The 22,563-nt window shown below is 44.9% G+C and overlaps 1 protein-coding gene and 1 long non-coding RNA gene across 2 annotated transcripts; one reads left to right on the top strand and one right to left on the bottom strand.

Annotated features, from left to right (window-relative positions):
• Positions 1-434: 434 nt before the first annotated feature.
• Positions 435-5,203, bottom strand: LOC138765733 (uncharacterized). The gene is made up of 3 exons (XR_011358627.1): positions 4,931-5,203; positions 1,401-1,480; positions 435-781 (listed from the first exon to the last, which is right to left on the bottom strand). It is a non-coding gene; the product is annotated as an uncharacterized lncRNA (long non-coding RNA).
• Positions 4,946-21,202, top strand: GNL3L (G protein nucleolar 3 like). The gene is made up of 15 exons (XM_069942756.1): positions 4,946-5,017; positions 5,100-5,137; positions 8,542-8,652; positions 9,418-9,534; positions 10,499-10,582; positions 10,956-11,091; positions 12,265-12,368; positions 13,339-13,483; positions 14,390-14,477; positions 14,569-14,746; positions 15,757-15,899; positions 18,366-18,502; positions 18,614-18,767; positions 19,744-19,916; positions 20,955-21,202. Exons 1-15 carry the CDS (start codon positions 5,005-5,007, stop codon positions 21,020-21,022), a joined length of 1,689 nt encoding a protein of 562 aa, XP_069798857.1. The 5' UTR covers positions 4,946-5,004; the 3' UTR covers positions 21,023-21,202.
• The last annotated feature ends 1,361 nt before the right edge of the window (positions 21,203-22,563 follow it).

The raw sequence follows: 22,563 nt of genomic DNA, 5'->3' as shown, positions 1-22,563 counted from the left end.
CCTCTGTCCACAGAAAGAGAGGTCTTTTATGGGGATTTGCTACTGCTCTGGACAGTTCCTTACATGGACAGAGGTGGCAGCAGAGACTGCAAAGAATGCACCACTTCCTGCAGGACATACAGCAGCTGACAAGCACTGGAAGACTGGAGATTTTTTTTAATAGAAGTAATTTACAAATCTATATAACTTTCTGAAACCAGTTGATTTAAAAGAAAAAGAAAATCGCTGAAGTACCCATTTCAAGGTTTCTATCATGTGTAATACCCCACACAGACAGGTATGATGCTGTTTCTGAAAGAAAGCTGATTTTTTTTTTCTAATCTTAGATAACCCCTTCAAGGGAGTATCCTTACTTTAGCCCATAATGTCCCACCTCTGTGACCTCAGACACGCTAGATGGACAATATATAGAAGAGCCTGTGTATTTCCTCTGCTCTATCCACTGTAGTCTATTGGACTCTTTACATGACCATCTCTCCCCACTGCCTCCAGGCAAGGTAACTCACAGATGGATGATGGATACAGGACACACTGACAGCTGTCGGTGCAGGTCATCAGAAAAGCGGTGGGGTTGGGACTTGTGTAACCGGCCCTTAGGTAGACCATACCTGAACTGATGCAACTTATTAAAATTCATGGTGAATCCTTGGAGAAATGCTGGCTACATGGAGTTCAGCTCTATAAGTGGGAACAGCAGATAAAGTTTCCTCCACATCGCTGGTGCGGTGACCTTGGCTTTACCGCGATCTTCATCATTGTTTTCACTCTTGCCTTCTATTTTCTAAGACAAAATAATAATAAAAACAAATTAACATAAAATCCAGATTCTAAGATTTTTATTTATTTTTATCTGCCAACTGTCACTGAACGGCTGCCAAGTGCGCCCGGCTGTTCACCACAGACGCCACTCTGAGCTGCTTTTGTGTTGCTTGAATCAGTGCTGCCACCTTGTGTCTGCAGTAAGCATTTGCAGGCGTGTGTCAAATTTGAAACATCCAAATGTTACTTATTTTGTTACCTATGACGTTTCTTCCTTCAGGTACATTATTGAGAAGGTCTTGAAAGAAAACAAAGCAATGATTACACTGTGTCCATTCATATTAGTGGGTTATCTGTGTAATACAGGACAGGTCCTCCCTGTAACCTAATGGTTTCTAAACTCAAATACCCCTTCGGATTATTATTCTGTATCTGGGCCACGAGACAAAGATTTTAGATATTAGATGGTGCGATCTACTGCATAACAGGTCAATATCATCCCATGTAATAGGACTAGCAATCAGCCAATGAATAAGCTAACGTATAATAGGGCCCTTAGCTTGTTCAGAAAGCCAATAAAACACTAAGCAATGCTTGGAACCTATAGAAATCTATACACACAGGCATTCTTCTATACTCACCTGTAAATGAGGTATAGGACACAGAGAACTGGAGTATCCTACAATGGCGCCATAACCATGAACTAAAAACTGTCCAACAGCTGTAAGAAAGCAAGAAAACAGTGAAGTTCACATTTTTCTGTCTTTAAAAAGGTTATCTAGGGTTATAAAAAAAATAGCTGCTTTCTTCAGAAACAGCACCACTCTTGTATTTAGGCTGGGTGTGGTATTGCAGCAGCTCAGCACAACTGAAGTGACTGGGGTCGAGCGGTAATACCACATGCAACCTGAGGAGAGGTGTGGCTCTGGTTCTGGAAAAGAGGCAGCATATTTTACTAATCCTGAATAACCCTTTTAAAGTGAATGTACCATCAGACCCGGGCTGAAGCACTGGAGGCAGGCTGACCCACCCCCAGTGGGAGGAAACCCCTCTGCCCCTCTATGATTCGGCTCCATTGATTCTAATGGAGTAGTATCATAGAGGAGCGAGGGTTTCCTCCCACTGGGGTTGGGTTGGCCTGCCTCCAGTGCTTCAGCCCTGGCCTGATGGTACATTCCCTTTAAAGGGGTACTCCAGGGGGGGGGGGGGCACTTTCTTGCTGGGACCGGGGAGGAGGTGGATGAGGGAAAAGACGTTCACTCACCTCCCCGGTTCCAGCGGCGGGTCCAGCATTGCGGCGCTCCGGTGGCCGGTTCCCGGCCGCTTCCGTGTGTCTGACGCAGGCCCGAGACGTGACGTCTCAGGTCCACTCAGCCACTCAGTGAAGGAGGCGGGATCCGTTTTAAGTCCGCTAAGATCCCGCCTCCTTCACTGACTAGCTGAGCGGACCTGAGACGTATCGTCTCGGGCTTGCGTCAGACACCCGGAAGCGGCCGGCAACCGGCCACCGGAGCGCCGCAATGCAGGACCCGCCGCTGGTCCCAGCAAAAAAAGTGCCCCCCCCTGCTGGAGTGCCCCTTTAAAGTGATATGGTCACACCCCTTACTCTATGTGCAGTTCTCTGCACCACCCACAAGCTGCACTATGATATATACCTGTGTAAAACTTGTCTGTGTCTTCTTTCTGCTCTAAAATCACTTCATTTCATCGATGCACAGTGTTACCTAGGCCGGGCTTCATGAGAGTTGGGCCCTCTCCCTGCCTAAGTGACACTGTCCACAGATAAAATTAAGTGATTTTAGATATACAAGTTTTACACAGGTATATACCAAATGTGCAGCTTGTGGATGGTGCAGAGTACTGCACATAGTGTGTGTGTGGGGGGAGACAATATCACTTTAAAGGGGCCACTTTCCCCCTACTGTTGTCTCTAGTTTGGGTGGGGTTTTGAAACAGTTCCATTGAAGTAAATGGAGCTTAATTGTAAACTGCACCTGAACTGGAGACAACAGTAGGGGAAAAAGTGGCCATGTTTTTGCAGCACTGGATAACCCCTTTAAAGAGAACTCAACATCGCTTTCATGTGTTCCAATAGGGACAGATTCCAAGTCATGTGATCCTTTGATTCCAATTAAAGAATGTGATCAGAAATAGCCTATCATAACTGCTCCACAGTAAACTGGGCCCTGGGCCCATATAATAACAACATTCAATAAACAGGCTGTTTAGCCATTGGCTGTCTGGACATGCTGGGAGTTGTTGTGTTACAGCAGCCAAAAAAAAACCCCAGAACTTGAGCTAAACAATGACTTTGATCGCCCTGTATGAAGATCACAATGCTGCCTTGAAACACAGGTATCTAATGGAGCTGCGGGGGAGCGGTGTCGGAGATTAGATTTTTTTTCTCATATGAAGGCAGTATTCAGGGGGACAAAGGGACTTATATACTATACAGTGGCAGAGTGGGGCCTATCTACTATACAGGGGCAGAGAGGGGGTCTATGTACTATACAGGGGCAGAGAGGGGGCCTATGTACTATAGAGGGGCACAGAGGGGGCCTATGTACTATAGAGGGGCACAGAGGGACCCATCTACTATATAGGGACAGAGAGGGGGTCTATGTACTATACAGGGGCAGAGAGGGGGCCTATGTACTATAGAGGGGCACAGAGGGACCCATCTACTATATAGGGGCAGAGAGGGGGCCTATCTACTATACAGGGGCAGATAGGGAGCCTACTTATAGATTCACAGAATAGGCCTATATACTACACTGAGGCACAGAGGAAGCCTAACTACTATACAGGGCCAGGCAAAGGGTGGTCTAATGGTATACAGGTTGCAGAGAAGGAAAAGGCATAACTATTATACAGGGTCGCAGATGTGGCCTAATAATAGTATACACTTTGACAAGAGGGGGGCCTAACTATTTATACAGGGGCAAGGGGTTGTATTACTATATGGGAGCACATGGGTGCATACGAATCCACTGATTAGCCACTTACCTCCTCTTACTGGCGCTGGTTACCTGACGCTTGTAAGGGCCACCGTCAAATTCAATCTTATAAAAAATATGCAACTAACTATTTAGCAGCACTGGTGGCGTTCCTCTGCCTGCCCGCTAGATTAGGTATGCTTATGCGTAAGTGGTCATGAGCCAGTGGACCGTACGGTAACGCTCCTAAACAGTTAATTTGCATATTTTTATAAGATTGAAGTATACAAAAATGGTGGCACTTACAAGCACCAGGAGACCGGCACCAGCAAGAGGAGCCAAGTGGCTGCCAGTATGCACAAACCTGCTGATAGTTTCCCTTAAGGATAGCAGGCATTGGCCGGTGTAGTGGTTATGGTATGGCGGTATTATTTGTACCATGTATAGTATTATTAGCAATGTTGGTCTTGGTATATTGGAGTTAGTAATGTGTATGGGGATGATAGTTTTTCCTTGTACACTGGTGTTATTCCATTATTTACAGTGTTATTATATAATTATTATTATTATTATTATTAATTATTATTATTATAATATTATTATATAATTATTCCATTATTTTATTATATACAGTGTTATCATACATAGAGAATTGTTTTACCAATGGTAATGTTATATATGTTTATTGTTTTCAGTATATACTCTATTAGTGCCAGTGCTGGAATATCAGCTCTGCCTCTATGACCCTTTAGGGTCCATTTACACAGAAAGATTATCTGCCAAAGATTTGAAGCCAAAGCCAGAAACAGACTATAAACAGGACTGAGATTTCTCCTCTTTTCAAATCCATTCCTGGCTTTGGCTTCAAATCTTTGGCAGATAATCTGTGTAAACGCACCATTAGCTGCTATCATAAAGGAGGAATTACACTGATAGTTCATGAAAAAATTATTTAAAATAAATTGGTGCCAGAGATTTGTAATTTACTTCTATTATAAAATCTCTATACAGAAGCTGATAAGTACTGGAAGATACAGCTCTGTATTTAGCACAGAGATCATGCACCAGTGCTTACCTCCCAGGATAACCTGTGGCAGCCCCTAATAAAGCCGCAGACAAATCGCACCAATATTTTGTTTGCATAAGAAGACCTATCACTCTATGTAACCTCCGTGTGCTCAGGCACCACATTATTCCATTTCCAGCATGCCTCGCCTCCATCTCCGTAGTCCCACCTCCAACTACACGTCTCTTCTCCGCTTTACGACACCTCCCTTTACGGCAGCGGCCGGACTATCCCACACTCAACATGTCGCGGCGCAGTAAGTCTCCGTGTCACTTAAGATGTCACACTGTCCCGGTCCGGACTGTCACTTATCTCCCTCACTGTGTTTCCCTCTGCAGAACATCGACGAACGGGGAAAGGAGCCGGAAAACAACAGGTATAACGACAGCCCCAAACGTTCAGGCACAGGAGCTGTGGCGGAGTGGGGCATGTCGGGAGTTGTAGTTCCTGTAGCTTCTCGCTGAAGCCGTTACAGTGTAGTCTGAACTACAAATCCCGGCATGAAGTAGGAAGCACGTGCGCTCAGCTGGGAGAGAAAATGTGGATGTATGTTGTGTATGGGGAGCTGTGGTCTCGACTTGTACCTGTTCATATGCTGTGTGTCAGGCTTTTGTAAGACTACAGTTCCCTTCATGCCCTGACATACCACTGTGTTAAAGGGAAAGGGGACTACAACTCCCAGCATAACCTGACACATACCACTGTCTTAAAGGGAAAGGGGACTACAACTTCCAGCATAACCTGACATACCACTGTCTTAAAGGGAAAGGGGACTACAACTCCCAGCATAACCTGACATACCACTGTCTTAAAGGGAAAGGGGACTACAACTCCCAGCATAACCTGACATACCACTGTCTTAAAGGGAAAGGGGACTACAACTCCCAGCATAACCTGACATACCACTGTCTTAAAGGGAAAGGGGACTACAACTCCCAGCATAACCTGACATACCACTGTCTTAAAGGGAAAGGGGACTACAACTCCCAGCATAACCTGAGATACCACTGTCTTAAAGGGAAAGGGGACTACAACTCCCAGCATAACCTGACATACCACTGTCTTAAAGGGAAAGGGGACTACAACTCCCAGCATAACCTGACATACCACTGTCTTAAAGGGAAAGGGGACTACAACTCCCAGCATAACTTGACATACCACTGTCTTAAAGGGAAAGGGGACTACAACTCCCAGCATAACCTGACATACCACTGTCTTAAAGGGAAAGGGGACTACAACTTCCAGCATAACCTGACATACCACTGTCTTAAAGGGAAAGGGGACTACAACTTCAAGCATAACCTGACATACCACTGTCTTAAAGGGAAAGGGGACTACAACTCCCAGCATAACCTGACATACCACTGTCTTAAAGGGAAAGGGGACTACAACTCCCAGCATAACTTGACATACCACTGTCTTAAAGGGAAAGGGGACTACAACTCCCAGCATAACCTGACATACCACTGTCTTAAAGGGAAAGGGGACTACAACTCCCAGCATAACCTGACATACCACTGTCTTAAAGGGGACTACAACTCCCAGCATAACCTGGCATACCACTGTCTTAAAGGGAAAGGGGACTACAGCCCCCAGCATGCCCTGATATAATGCTCTCTTAAAGGGAAAGTTCTTAGGTTTGCCTATATTTACACGTTACTGTCATGTTCAGTTTTTTTTTTGTTTTTTTTTTTGCTGCAATTTCAGAAAAATTGTTGCAAGAAATATTCTGTCATGACCGCAATGTGTGGATAAACCAGTGAGTGAGTGAACACTTTCCCCCTTTGCTATAAGTTGCTTGTATGCAAAAAGAAGGACAATGTATGTGAACCAGTGATACTGTACATACAAACGCTCAATAGACATTTCTTACACTGGGGCTGGTTGTCTCCAAAGGACGCTGAATTGTCAGGTGGGGCACCCTATTTTCCTCAGGGCATTTGTTATCTACATAAAGATGGTGGTACACCTTAGATCAGGGATGGGTAACCTTCAGCCCTCCAGCTGTTGCAAAACTACAATTCCCATCACGCCTGGACAGCCGAAGCTTTAGCTTTGGCTGTCCAAACATGATGGTAATTGTAGTTTTGCAACAGCTGGAGGGCCGAAGGTTCCCCATCCCTGCCTTAGATCAGGGATGGGTAACTTGCGGCCCCCCAGCTGTTGAAAAACTACAATTCCCATAATACCTGGGCAGCTAAAGCTTTGGCTATTCAGGTATTATGGGAATTGTAGTTAGATCACACATGAAATACTGTGTACAGCTTTGGGCACCTGTATATAAGAAGCATGAATGGACAGTACAGAGATCTTTGTAGTGATCTTTTTATACCTAGACCTGTAACCATGACAAGGGGGTAACTTCTATGTCTAGAGGAAAGAAGGTTTCACCATTGGCACAGACTGGGATTCTTTACTGTAAAAGCAGTGAGAACTCTCTGCCACATGTTGTTGTTATGGATGATTCATTAAACAACCAATCAACGCAATGATATGGTTGTCATCTGCACAGTATACAGTAGAGCTACTCTGCAGCTCCCTGAGCATACCAACCTCATCTGCATCAGTGGCTTTACATGGGGGGAAAAGGAGTTTTATTCCGGCACACAAGGCCTGTAGTGGGGCAGCAACTAGTCATCTGGGTGGAGAGCTGCCCATGACTAGTCACAGCTCTCTAATGGGTCTTTATGTCAGTCAATCATCCTTGCAGAGCGCACTGACGGGCAGAGAGATCCGCCCAGATGACTAGTTGCCGTCCCTCTCCTGGCCTCACACGCCGGAATAAAACTCAAAAACTACCGCTGCAAATGTGGCTGGTGGCCTCAGGGAGCTGCACACCAGAGCTATACTGTGCAGCTGGGAACCATAGCAGCACAATCACGCTGATTGGTTCCCTTTGGCTACAAACACATGAACCGGATCCGCTGGGGATCCCTTCCTGTTGGTTTCTATGACAGGACATACTTGCAGTGGGATTGACATCCCGCTGCGAGTATGTAAGTAACAGCCCTGTTAACCCCCGGCTGGACGTCCCTGTCAGCCAATCAGTGCGGAGCAGGTAATGTATTCGCATCGAGAAATCCGCCTTCCACTGGATCCACACAGTAGATGGTCTTGATGGGAGGAACATCTAGAGAGCAGCAGGTTTCCCATCATTGCATTAGATTAAAAGGGTACTCCAGCGGGGGGACACTTTTTTGCTGGGACCGGGGAGGAGGTGGCCGAGGGAAAAGACGTCCACTCACCTCCCCGGTTCCAGTGGCGGGTCCCGCATCGCGGCGCTCCGGTTCCCGGCCGCTTCCGGGTGCCTGACGCGGGCCCGAGACGATACGTCTCAGGTCCGCTCAGCCACGCTCAGACGTCTTTTCCCTCAGCCACCTCCTCCCCGATCCCAGCAAAAAAGTGCCCCCTGCTGGAGTATCCCTTTAATATCTCTGGTAGTATGGTTCTGTCCTGACTCTAACCTGATGGCTGATGTCCGGGTTAAAGAAACATCAGATGTGTTGGATTTCATTATGCCAGATCCTGTTCTTACAGAAGTTAAGCTGCTGTCTGATGCTTGTGGCAGCGGCTTATTCCCCCTATTTCCTTTGAGAACACATGCATACCCAACCAAGCCAAGTGTGGATTTGAAAGCAAAGGAATAGATGATCAACAGCTAGCTAAGATGTATGGCGACCTTTCTCTCAGTAACTGCAATGTATGAATAAGGACATAGGTACATTGTGCAGGACTAAGTTACTTCATATTCATTTTTCAACGCCTTCTCTGGTTTGGCAGGGGGACAACCCACTGAATGCTGGGAAAAATGTCAAGAAAGATCCTGGAGTCCCAAATCTGTCACACTTCAAAGAACAGGCAAAAAGGGAGGCAGAGCAGAAGAGAAAAAGGGTGAGTGTAAGAATAATTTTTTTTTGTGACTGTCGCAGAGCATCGCCATTCTCCAACATTATGTGCGACATTGCATCATCTTCTGGTCCTATGGCTAAAGTACATAAGAAGCCGCAGTGCTGTTAGTTCAGTGCAGCCGTGTTATGCATGTAAAATTGCCTGCAAGAAATGCTCTGAATCTCTAATTTTATTACAGATCAGTGTGTCTTCCAACATATAACACTTATCTGTACTAGACTTGAGCAAACTTTGAGCATGCTTTACTTTAATTGAACCCGAGCATGCAGCATTTGATTACCGGTGGCTGCTTAAAGTGACTGTACCACCAGGCCCAGGCTGAAGCACTGGAGGCGGGCCGACCCACCCTTAGTGGGAAGAAACTCCAGCCCCTCCATGACGTGACTCCATTAGAATCAATGGAACCCTATCATAGGGGGGAGGGGGTTTCCTCCCACTAAGGGTGCGTCGGCACGCCTCCAGTGCTTCAGACTGGGTCTGGTGGTACAGTCACTTTAAGTTGGATGCAGCCCTAGGGAGTCCTGGAAAACATGGATATGGCCTATTGCTCAACTCTAGTCTCTACTTAATGGGAACCTGTTATTACTTTTATGCTGCCTGAACCACACCAGAATTGTGATCATACTGTGGGTCAGGCTCCATTGTTGCCGTTTTCTAGCCTTTTCTAAAATTATTAAGATAAGAAGGATAGAGACGCAAGTGACATGTACAATGTATATGCTGATGGATTATCTTGCTTCTTTGCAGGTGGAAGAAATGAGAGCAAAACAAAAAGATGCCAGGCAAAAAGAGCTGGCAAAGAGAAGAAGCTTGGACACGTTTCAGAATGATGTGCTGAGGCGGCAGAGGGAGTTTGAGCAGAAGGTCATTGTCAGTAGACATTTCAGAGCTAGGACACTTATAAGCTCATAAGCTGACCATCATTGTCTTCTGAACACTTGTTTTGCCAACATTTATCCCTCCTGATACCCTCATGCACATGCACACTCAAATCTGTATTTTTTTTTTAAGAAAGCGGGGAAGGGGAACCTTTGGCCCTCCAGCTGTTGCAAAACTACAATTCCCATCATGCCTGGACAGCCAAAGGCTGGGCATAAGGTTCCCCATCCCTGTGGTAGAGGCAAGGAAGCTGCTGCCAGCTTATCTGCCAAAACACAAAAGTAAGGATGATCCGAACCTGCCGAGGTTCGGGTTCGTAAGAACCCGAACGCTCGGCATCAGATTCCCGCTGTCTGGCCGCTCCGTGCAGTGGGTGGATACAGCGGGAGGACCGCCTGGAAAACTTGGATACAGCCTATGGCTATGGCTGTATCCCAGTTTTCCAGGCGGTCCTCCCGCTGTATCCACCCTCTCCACGGAGCGGGCAGACAGTGGGAATCATTGCCGAGAGTTCGGGTTCATACGAACCCGAACCTCGGCAGGTTCGGACCATCCCTAAACAAAAGGATCAGACCATTAAAATACAAAACACCTCATCCTTCTCTCACCCCCCACAGTCACCCAGTCCCTCTGAAATCGTTGGGTTTGGATGACACATATCTGTTATGCATGACCAGCCGGTTTTAGCTGGTCTGATGCTGATATCCACACCCCATAGCCAGTGAACATGATGGAGTATGTGGCTCCTTTCTTCCTTGGTCAAGGTAGACATGGGACACACATCTGTCCTCTAACAGTGTGATATATTGATGTTTTCCCCTTGCAGGTATTAATTTGTAACCTTTTTTAGTGTGTTTCCTGGAGATATAAACTGCATGACTGATCCACTGTATGTATTGTACCAGTGATATGACAAGTTGATGAGTAATAAACCTTTACTTGTGTGCAGGAGGCAGATCTGCGGAGCTTGGAGAAGCACGAGCAGCTGGAGACTGAGAATTCCAGGAAAGCCTATTATCGTGAATTTAAAAAGGTCAGTGCTCATCCGTGCCTATGTGAATGTATCAGTGCAAATCCACTCAGTTGGGCCTATGGGAATGTATCAGTTCTGAACAATGAGACTCGCTGCTGAAATCCTGGCTTTAAATTCTCCAAGTTTCCAGTTTATGATGTTTTCAATATTCACATTTTTGAAGGCCACTGCTTGCTGTATAATACATACTTTATAATACCAAATCTTGTAACCTACACTGCCCTATTTATTCTGGGTTTAATACATTTTAATGTATCTATTTAATAGACAATAGCTAAAATAGACTTTCATGATAGATTTATGTAAAATCCTTATATATTCTGATACTGAGGCTCCACAGTTACCAGATATCCTCTGCACTCATGTCCTGTAGGTGGTGGAAGCAGCCGATGTAATCCTTGAAGTCCTGGATTCCCGGGATCCGCTGGGATGTCGCTGCCCACAGGTGGAGCAGGCTGTGGTACAGAGTGGCACAAACAAAAAACTGGTCTTAGTACTCAACAAAATAGGTAAGTGTCCAATGTGATATCACACAACTGGAAAGATTACAAAACACCGGGGGTGCACATAGTGTATTACCGCAGACTTGTAAACTTAAAATTGTGGCTTTTAAGCCGTTCACCTGGGGTGGTCTTGTTACGAGCACGACACCGGCGATCGCATGATCAAATATGTAGCCTCTAGCAGCCAGTCCGTGGGTCTGGGGGATCCCAGTGGAGAATCAGAAGAAGGTTATACAGACTGGAGGCACAACCGTGCAGAAGGTCCGGGACTTTGGTGGCGCTGACAGCATCCGATGGTGATCACTACTGAACTGATGGAAGTCGAATGACGCGTTTCAATGCGTAGCCTCTTCATCAGATTAGTATGTTCCAACCTCTGTACCCCCCACCGATCTCTGTATCAGGCTCCGCAAGCTATGTTATGGCACTTGACCAGCGGCTTTAATCATTCCTAAAGAGCGACGGAAAGAGCTAAGTACACCGGAAGAGCGCTGTATTCGTCTCTTTTCATTGGATCCATAGGATAATTAGGCTTTGTTCATAACAGAGCTGGCAGGGCCTGATACGGAGATCGGACCCTCCTCGATCCCCTACTTTTCCTCTATTCTATGGATAGGGGAAAAGCAAATTTTTCCTGGAATATCCCTTTAAAGGGGTAGTCCGGCAGGGGGGCATTTTTTTCCTGGGACCGGGGAGGAGGTGGCTGAGGGAAACGACACCCACTCACCTCCCCGTTTCCAGCGGTGGGTCTTGCATCGCGGCACTCCGGTGCCCGGACGCTTCCTGGTGTCTGACGCGGGCCCGAGACGTGACATCTCATGTCCGCTCAGCCAGTCAGTGACAGAGGTGGGATCTGAGCGAACTTGAACCGGATCCCGCCTCCGTCACTGACTGGCTGAGCGGACCTGAGACTTCACGTCTTGGGCCTGCGCCAGACCCCGGGAAGCGGCCGGGAACCGGAGCGCCGCGATGCGGGACCCGCCGCTAGAACCAGGGAGGTGAGTGGACGTCGTTTCCCTCAGCCACGACTCCCCGGTGTCAGAGAAAAAAAAAATGCCCCCGGACTACCCTTTTAAGCTAAGAATGTCCTTGCTATGGAACTATACTGTTATTATTACTGATTGTGTTTTTTTGTTTTGTTTTGTTATATACAATATTTTTTTATATGTTTATTTTCAGATCTTGTATCCAAACCTATAGTGGATAAATGGCTCAAGTACCTGCGGAATGAGTTTCCTACAGTGGCGTTCAAGGCTTCTACACAACAGCAAAATAAGAATCTGGTACTTGGTTCTCTGTAACGTTAGGATTTGTTACTCACCCCCTAAATGGTAGTGCCAGTGATTATGCTGACCTTGTCTTTCATCCTAAAGGTGAAGTCCAGCGAAAATTTTTATGAAAGTATTGTATTGCCCCCCAAAAGTTATACAAATCACCAATATACACTTATTACGGGAAATGCTTATAAAGTGCTTTTTTCCCTGCACTTACTACTGCATCAAGGCTTCACTTCCTGGATAACATGGTGATGTCACAACCCGACTCGCTCAGTGTCCCTCCAGTGCTCTGTGTCCCCCTGCCATCATCTTCTCCAGCAGCCACAGCCCGCACAGCTCTGGGAGTTGGGTCGTGACATCACCATGTTATCCAGGAAGTGACATCACCATGTTATCCAGGAAGTGAAGCCTTGATGCAGTAGTAAGTGCAGGGAAAAAAGTACTTTATAAGCATTTCCCGTAATAAGTGTATATTGGTGATTTGTATAACTTTTGTGGGACAATACAATACTGTAATAAAATTTTTTGCCGGACATCTCCTTTAAGTGTAAAGGGTACCTATCACTATGTCCTGACACTGGAGGATCGGCTTAGGCAGGAAACGTCCCTTGTCTGTTGAGTTCCATGCAAGAGTCTTATTCTGATTAATAAGCCTTGTGTATAGAACATGTCAGTGAAGTGTGCTTCCTCTACAACCCGATCTACCGATGTCGGCTGTGTCTGCATGCTGAACTGTGAAGAAGGCCATAGTGATAGATAACCTTTAAAATATGTGTTTTTGCAGGGGTGGAGACGAAGCTGGCATTGTGCCATTCCTATACCATTCAGTCCCCCCCCCTTTTTTCAGCCGCATCTTCTGCTGCCATTTCTAATCTCTTGGCAGAAGACATGGCCACTAACTTTGTCAGAGGTATTTATTACCTGTATGCAAAATTTCCATAACTTTTTTGTAACCTGCTATATCTGTGTGTTACAGCAACAGAGCAGAGTCCCTGTGAATCAAGCATCGGAGGACCTGCTCAGCTCTGGTGCCTGCATAGGAGCTGATTGCCTAATGAAACTTCTTGGAAACTACTGCAGAAATCAGGACATCAAGACGTCCATAACAGTTGGGGTAGTAGGTGCGTTGTGCTTTCTAGTATAATGTTTCTACAGAACATATGGAGAATATTAGAGACAAGCTGTGACAAGACATTAAACCATGTCTTCTATAAACCAGCATTTGTTCCTGGCTGCCATCTGTGTCATCCTCGCATTGAAGTGTAAAGTGGCTCATGGGGATGCAGCAGTCTCTTTGGTGCAGCATGGCCAAAAGATCATGTGTTTCCCATTGGGATTGGAGGAGTATGCTGCAGCCAGACTGCTCTAGCGCCAACTTATCCCTCTGACAACAAAAAGGGTCAGGCTGCAAAGATCCAACACTCCCAACCCTTCTCTCCACATCATCATCTGTTTGCCGAACCCTTAGTATAAGGTGTATGGGCACCTTTTAAAGGTCTTTTTTTTAGCAGGCTTAACCAACAGTATTTAAAATAAAAGGGTATCCCACTGATGGGAATAAGTATTAGAAGCATGGCCTAGTGATATGCCATTAGTTTGATAAACTGGAAAACGCCTTTAGATCTAGAATAAAAGAAGGGGAAGACAGTGTTTTAAAAAGACAAAAAAGACTATGCAGTCCTTAACAGGGGCAGAGTCAGAAGTCTCAATAAAATGTATTAGTGTGATCTCATTGTTATTAAGTACTTAATTTAACATGAATACCTGTAAAATATGGTACTATAAAAAACTGTGTCTTTTAATTGTGTACTTGCTAATCCTTAGAAATCTCTTTTGCGATGAATGGTAAGCTTTGTTAGTAAAACATCCATAGAGGGCTCCTATGATGAGCACACCTTCATACCTACCTTCATAGACATTGTCTGGATAAATATGTACCTGGATTAATGGGGTCATCTGTCCTCTGCACCAAATTGTAACCTATTTTCATTGTGTCTCCTTACCCTGATCTATTTGTTTGCGTTCAGGTTTTCCTAATGTGGGAAAGAGCAGTTTAATCAACAGCCTGAAGAGGGCGCGTGCGTGCAATGTTGGAGCAACACCCGGAGTCACAAAGTAACACAAAAATTACTATTACAGATTTATCTAACATCTCTTTTTTTAAAATTCTTATTTAATTTTAAACTCTGAAATGCTTTATAACCAGATGTCTGCAGGAGGTTCACCTAGACAAACACATCAAACTTCTGGACTGCCCTGGTATTGTTATGGCAACGTCCACATCTGATGCCGCCATGATCCTGCGTAACTGTGTGAAAATCGAGCAGCTGGTTGACCCTGTAGGCCCGGTGGAGGCCATCCTTAGGCGTTGTAATAAAGACCAGGTAAATGATGGAGGGTATGTTGGATAGTTAATCTTAATTCTTTATTAATTTTACACAAATGACACTTACCTTTGTAACTGGGAGACACAGATGGTGTTAGAGATGAGTACATGTGGAGGTCGGGGGTGTAGGTTTAGTAGGGAAATTGTAAATTCTCTGATGGTATATGATGTCCAAGCTACTCTGCACTAGCAGCAGTATGTCAGTGCAACATGGAGAGGGAGGCAGAGGATATTCTGCAGTATGGACCAAAGCTATGTTGTCAACTCAGTTTTAATCCACGACCAACCTAACGTCCATTGGTTCAGATGTTGTATAGCAGCATCTTGAAAACACAAATGTTACTTGTTTTTATCTTTATTGGAAAAAGTAGAAAAAGCATCCTGCGTCACTCTTGTTTCCTGACTGCATCAGGTATTGCAGCTCTTCCACATTCACTTGACACATGCCATGTATAGGAGCACTGCTGTTTTCGGGATTTTTGTTTACTGGTGATTGGTAGTGATTGTGTTTCTAGAATAGTAAAGTATTAGGGTACTATTACATGGGCCAATGGCAGCCCGATCAATACTGTAAATGAGCGCCCATCATCTAGATGGTTGCTCGCTTATTGGGCCTATTACATGGCCCTATAATTGTTTAGCAAGGGCTGAACGGACATTGTTAGCGATGTCCATGCAGCTTTTGCCTAAACAGTTTACATTACCTGCCCATGCTCCCGGTCTCCTCCTGTGCGCTGCATGCTTAAGAGTGGCTTGTCAGAGCTGACAGGCCGCTCAACCAAACGATGGTCTGGACAACCGCGGCCAGTGATTGGCTGAGTGGCCTGCCAACTGAGCTGAGGAAGCAGAACACATGAGGAGATGGGGAACATGCACAGGTAATGTAAACTGTTTGTTGAATTGTCAGCCACACATAGCGCACATGTTGCTCAGTGTAATAGGGCCCTTAGAGCGTTCATAGGATTTGGAGTACATGATTCCACTTACGGTTTAACTCTTGTCATTTAGATCATTCAACACTACAAGGTGACCGACTTTAAAGATACTTTGGAGTTTTTAGCCATGCTGGCGAAACGGCAGGGGAAACTGAAGAAGGGAGGCATGCCGGACCACGAGAAAGCTGCCAAGTCAGTTCTAACAGACTGGGTCAGGTACGTGATTCTGTTGAGGGTCTCTATAACATGACGCACACTTCAGTTATAGGAACCCTTTCACAAAATATATGTGAGCAGTTTACAGGCTTTGTCTTGTAGCAATATTGTATATTTTTCCACGTATCTTTACAGGGCTACAATATTGCAGCTTCTATCTGCAGTTTCTTTCACTGTTCTAAAATTAGTACAATTTTTTTACCTGTAAGTTTCATGCACTAATATTGGTGAATATTGGTGGGTAAGGGATAGCTTTCAGTCTTCATGAGTACAGTGTTCTTGTCCCCAAAGTGAATGGAGAGGCAACATACTTGCTCAGCCCCCCTCCTTCACTCCTAAGGGACTTCTAAACATAGGTGAAGAAAAAAAGTGGTGGATTCCGGCACTCCAGACGTGAGATTAAAACTTAGCTTTTAATAAATATACATTAAAATAGGATGTCACTGGAAGGACCAACGCGTTTCACGCAACTGCGCTTAATCATGGTCTGAGTGTGAGTGAACAAAAGGTTAGTTAAAAGCACAAGGCATCCAATTGTGTGGAGATCACGTCATGATACATGGGGGTGGATCCTGGGGTAATAAGAATATGTTAACCCTTTTGGATCCAGAATACCCGGAATCGCTCTGATGCCAGTTCACACTGGATGTTGTATTCTGCTGCATCAGAGCAAGTGCGTATGTACATCAATATACAGGAAACCCACAGCCGGCAACACCATACTGCACGCATCTAGCCAACATCCCCAACACACGATCCGAGCAATACCAGTTGGTGAACTCACCCGTGTAAAACGCACTTGCTCTGATGCAGCAGAATACAACATCCAGTGTGAACTGGCATCAGAGCGATTGCGTGCCCGGGGCTACACTGGGAATCATCTCAAAAGAGCCAGGAGGATTGTAGATAACAAACACAGGGGCACTCTGTTACACGGTCGTGTGAACAATGACCCTGCTAACATGGATATAAAAGAATCCCATCCTCTTACCTTCTCTACCACCTATTCCCCGGAGTACCCTGATATCATAAACATATTAAACAAAAATTTATCTATTTTGAGACAAGATGATACTCTGGCGGAAATTTTAGAGCAAGGCCACAGATGTGTAGCACGTAAAGGCAAATCCCTGGGAGATATTTTATCCCCCAGCATGTATCATGCTCCTAAGACAAGCAATGTCAACAACATTAAGGGGAATTTCAGGTGTGGTCTTAGTCGCTGCCAGGTCTGTGTTCACACTAACATCAGAAAACGCTACACAGACAGTACTAACACCAAATCCTATGAGATCACTAATTTTATTAATTGCGAAAGCAATCATGTTATCTACGTCATTGAATGCAACCAGTGTAACCTCAAATATGTCGGTTGCACTATTAGAAAACTGAAAAACCGCATCAGTGAGCACATTGCCGGCATACGAAAGGGCAGCACCACGAATTCTTCTGGTGCAGTAAAACATTTTCTTGAAGTACATGGTGGCAGCTTAGAAACATTTGGTTTCTATGGCATAATTAAAGTCAGTAAACCACATAGAGGAGGAGATTGGCGCAAGATTCTGCTACATAGAGAAGCTGAAACTATCTTCCGCCTAGACACACGCAGACCTAGGGGGATGAATTACAAAAATGACTTGTTATTTCATTATTTATGATTTTCCAATACCCCCATGTATAGTGTTTCTGCCATTGTAAGTGCACCGGGTATTCTGGATCCAAAAGGGTTAACATATTCTTATTACCCCAGGATCCACCCCCATGTATCATGACATGATCTCCACACAATTGGATGCCTTGTGCTTTTAACTAACCTTTTGTTCACTCACACTCAGACCATGATTAAGCGCAGTTGCGTGAAACGCGTTGGTCTGTCCAGTGACATCCTATTTTAATGTATATTTATTAAAAGCTAAGTTTTAATCTCACGTCTGGAGTGCCGGAATCCACCACTTTTTTTCTTCACCTACGTTCAGTAATCAGTGCCTAGCCAGCACCGGACATCCGTGCACCCTCCACTCTTCGTGATTGCTGCAAGGAAGACAACGCCTAGGTGAGCTGAATCCCAACTTACTCTTTTTTACTTCTAAACATAGCCAAGTATAGCACTGTTCATGACCTATATTCAGGGGTCCCATACAGAATAATTTGAGTGGAGACTGAGTATGTACCCTGTTGCGCCATGAAGAGGGTCTCTCTCTTCACAATTGGTGTGGCTATCGGCAGTCAAACGCCCTCCAATCAGCTAGCTATCGCTTACTCTGTTGATCCACCAGTGGTGCCATAATGGTTAATATAGATAGAACTACCAACGTTCTGTCGAAGGTAGTAGGTGTTACATAAACAAAGGAGCTGCTTATTCCCTCAGCATCTGGAGGGAACGGCTTCAGCAGAAGTAACAAGTATTCTGCCAACCCATATCTAATTCCGTTCCTTACATTCTGTCCTACACCGTCTCTCCTGCAGTGGTAGAATCACTTACTTCACTCACCCTCCTGAGACGCACACGTTACCAATGCACATCAGCGCTGAGATTGTCACAGAAATGGGGAAGGCGTTTGATTTTGAAGCCTTGGAGATGGATAATAATGAGTCTTTGTCAAGTAAGTATAATAAGAGGCAGGGTCACGAGGCCAGGTCTCCATGGCCTCCACTTTTCTGTAAAAATTTTAGAATAGTTATATATTCCCTGTATGTTCTTTCTCTCTACACAGAAGTCCAGTCTGCTCCTCAGGGTATTGCAATGGAGAGTTCAGATTTGACAAGTGGCACAGGGCAGGAGGTAGAAGACACAGAATGGATGTATGCGGGTGAAAATAATGAAGGACCAGCTGGTGCGGTACAAATGGACATGGATGATGATGATGATGAGGTATAAACAAAAAACCCTCATGTGAACAGGATTTTTAACCAACTTGAAGAGGATGTACCACCAGGTACATCCTCTTTAACCTGAAGCCACAGACCGTTTTCCGGACCGAGGCCCGGTTCCCATGCACGGCGCCGTTCTATGCACCGTAACCGGCCGGTGCTCAAGCACTGGAGGTAGGCCGGGTCGCCCCCAGTGGGAGGGAATTCCCTCCCCTGTATGACGCGGCTCCATTCATTCCCCGTGCCGGCGCCGTTTGATCCGTGGCAGGTAAATTGAAGTGGTTATAAAAAAAAAAAACCCACACTGCTACTTTTTTTTTTTTTTTTGCGCAAAACAGCACCACCCCTGTCCTCCAGGTTGTGTATGTTATTGAAATTCAGCTCCATTCACTTCAGTGGAGCTGCAAAACCATACCCAAACTAAAGACTGGAGAGGTGCTGTTGCTTAAAGAGAGCAGCCTTTTTTTTTTTAAGTTTGGATAACCCCTTTTAAAGGATGTTGGGGGTTATTCACATGTCCGCAGAAATGTATCTGTGCAAGGACGGTATTCTGTGGACTGTTCCTTGGCGCTCCCAGCATCATGATTATTTATGATGTCGGGAGCTCTGTAACATTTAAACAGTTTAGTAGCTCCTGACATCATAATTAACCATGATTCTGGGAGCTCCGAAGTTCGGTCTAAACACCGTCCGTGCATAGACACATTTTTGCAGACGTTTGAATGCCCCCTTATTAAACAGTATTGGAAAAACTTGGCTGCTTTCATTGAGAAACAGCGCCATATCTGGCCAAAGGCTATGTCTGGTATTGCAGCTTAGCTCCACTAAAGTAGGAAGAAGAAAGCAGTCATGTTCATTCTTAGTAGTTTTGCAAATTCTAAGGCAGTCCTTGAGAAATGCTCCATTGGAGCACCCATACACATCTCTTACATGTTGTTGTGTAATAATAAGCCCATGTTTCATGTATTTTGTAGTTTGGACCTATGACAGTTGAAATTAAAACGGCCAAGGGCAAGACCCAGGAAGAAACAGAGAAAGTACCCAGAGCCCCCAGCTTAAAGGAAATCTTATCTGTGGATCCCCTGCAACAAGGCCAGGCTCTACAGGCAGCCAGCAAAAGGAGGAAAAAGCTGCAGAAAAGAGCAAGTGAGTGCACGATCTGCACGCCTAAAAAGCAACATATGATATCCCTAGGGTTCTTATATTGTGGAGCTGTAGACATCATGTGTCGCCATGTGGTGCTTCCTCACATCACTGTATTCTGCGCTAGGTGCATTGCTTCTACAGGACAATACCTCCATTATACAGCAGTTGTTCTTGCATTTTTTTTTCTTTTAAGCAGTTTTTCACCTATTTATATATCAGTAACATTGTGAATATCTTTGCAGCCACGTCCTCTGGGCAGAAATGTCAGACCTGTATGGATACTTAGTGCTATTTTTACAGTGTTAAAATTCAATGGTCTTTAAAGTGACACTGTCACCCCCTTTTTTGCTTTCTAACTTCTCTACACAGGTGTAAAGGGTAAATTTAGCGTTTTTCATACCTTAGACGTCACAGATGGGCGGGGCCTATGGTGGCACTGTGAGTGGAGCTGTTGCCGTGAAGCCCCGCCCACTTAGCACAATCTGCAGATAATAAAAGAATACTTTTTACTGGAACAAGTCCCATGACATATGATATAAAATAAGGTATGAAAATGCTAAATTTACCCTTTCTACCTGTGTAGAGAAATCAGAATGCAAAAAGGGGGTGACAGTGTCACTTTAAGGGTAATTAAGGGATTTCTGGCAGAGTTCCTCTTTAATATGCACTGTTCTGATTGAATAAAATAAAGTGGATGTCTATTGGGGGCAGACTGGGTTGAACAGTCTCTCATTCAGCCATTCCAGCGGTCCCAAGGTCTCCACTGAAATCTCCACTTCATGGTCTCCGTCCTGACACAAGAAAATATCAGCTCAGCCAATCACTGGATAAGGCGGGTGACCACTGTGCCCATTGATTGGCTGTGTTTAGGAATAATGACCAGAAAATGGAGCTCAGTGGTGACCTTGTAGACGCTGTGTTGGTGAATGTAACAATGTTCTGGCACAAAGAAGTGCATATCCCCAGTATGTAATATATAGTATATAACCAGCAGTCGCGATGAGACCTGTCATTAAACACTGGTCTGTTTCCTTGTAGATAAGATTGCCACAAAGTTATCGGACACTTTAATACAAGCAATGAATTTTGGATTTGGCGATGACTGAAAACCACAAGTTGGACTGAAGTCTCTCCAGTGATAGATCTGCCCCACTGACGCCTAACAGGCTAATGCTTGGACAAGGACGACTTAAGACTATACTGGGGCCCCCAGTTACATCATGCAAAAACCATCAGTAAATTTTTATGATGACAATAAAACCTGCTTCTTCTGTACAAAGAGTAAATCTGGGTCCGGTGATCGTTTATAACTCTGTGGCATTAGTCGCTTGTATAAATGTGTTATTAAAAGAAATGGACGGGGCCTCCCCATGATCATTCAATGGCCAATATGTGGAAAAACAAAGATCAGGTATATTTCATCAGGCACCGTGCCTGATCTTTATCGTCTGCTTATAAACAGACACCAGAGATATCTCCCTTCTGCTATTGAACATGGATGCACCGCCAAGCCAAGTATATACCTGTGAGCTCTTGTGTGTATGGCTACCTTTAACCTAAACTATGGGAAATATTGGGTCTACCTTTTGTTTACAAGTGAGAACTTTTGCATTGTGTATGAGGTTTAAAAAAAGAAAGAAAAACGTCCATAAGGTTGCTCTTACAATGTGCAGCCTTACATCTTTGAAGCCAAAGCCAGATGACAGATGTTGCTGTAGCAAAACTACAATTCCCATCATGCCTGGACAGCCAAAGGTCCCCCAAGATACAGTGGCCTCAGGTTACCATATTTGCTATAACTTATATTACAATGCTTCAGACAGTCAAGATCCAGCATAGGTTTCATTGGCTGTAAGGGTGAATGCACTGATTGGCTCTCTCATAATGCCTCTTTACGGTGCAGTACTACAGATAAAATATGTCTAACTTACAGTGGTCGTCCCGGTACCCATTAATATTGTAACTTGTGAAATCCCTTGTACTTAAAGGGATATTCCAGGGAAAAATACCTTTTTCCCTATCCACAGGATAGGGAAAAAAGTAGGAAATTGCAGGGGTCAGACCACTGTATCCACTGCTGATCCTCTTATCGGCCCCCGGCTTCTGTATTATGAATAGAGCTGCGGGTACAGCATGTGATCCGCGACTTTATTTATTCCTATGGAGCCGATGGAAAAAGCCGAGTACATCCCTCTTCCGGCGTTCTCAGATCTTTCCATTGCTCCATAGGAATGAATAGTCACATGCCGTACACGGGGTTGTTTCGGGGCCCAATATGGAGATCGCCGTGGGTATAGACGTTGGACCCCGCTATCTTCTACTTTTCCTGGAATACCCCTTTAATGTTACCAGATTGGGTATAACATGGGTTAAAGCTATTTAGTCAGAGATCAAAGGGAAGAGTGCACGTATACAAATGGCCGTATACAGCTACTACATAGCATTGCTACAGCACACAATGTACACTGTTCCCAATAGGTTAATAGAAAGTGACAATGTGCATCCACATTTCCATCAGGACCTGTTCCTGAAGACAGCGGTTACCTCTCCTCTTCATATTCCTGAACGTACAGCACTGCTGTGTGATCCATATATCCTTTATGGCTAAAATTTAGTTCAGGATCTGCAGATTAGATTCAAAGCAAAT

The sequence above is a fragment of the Dendropsophus ebraccatus genome, chromosome 10, assembly GCF_027789765.1.
Source record: "Dendropsophus ebraccatus isolate aDenEbr1 chromosome 10, aDenEbr1.pat, whole genome shotgun sequence".
In the NCBI taxonomy this organism is placed as follows: Eukaryota; Metazoa; Chordata; class Amphibia; order Anura; family Hylidae; genus Dendropsophus; species Dendropsophus ebraccatus.
This window is presented reverse-complemented; position numbering and strand designations above follow the sequence as displayed.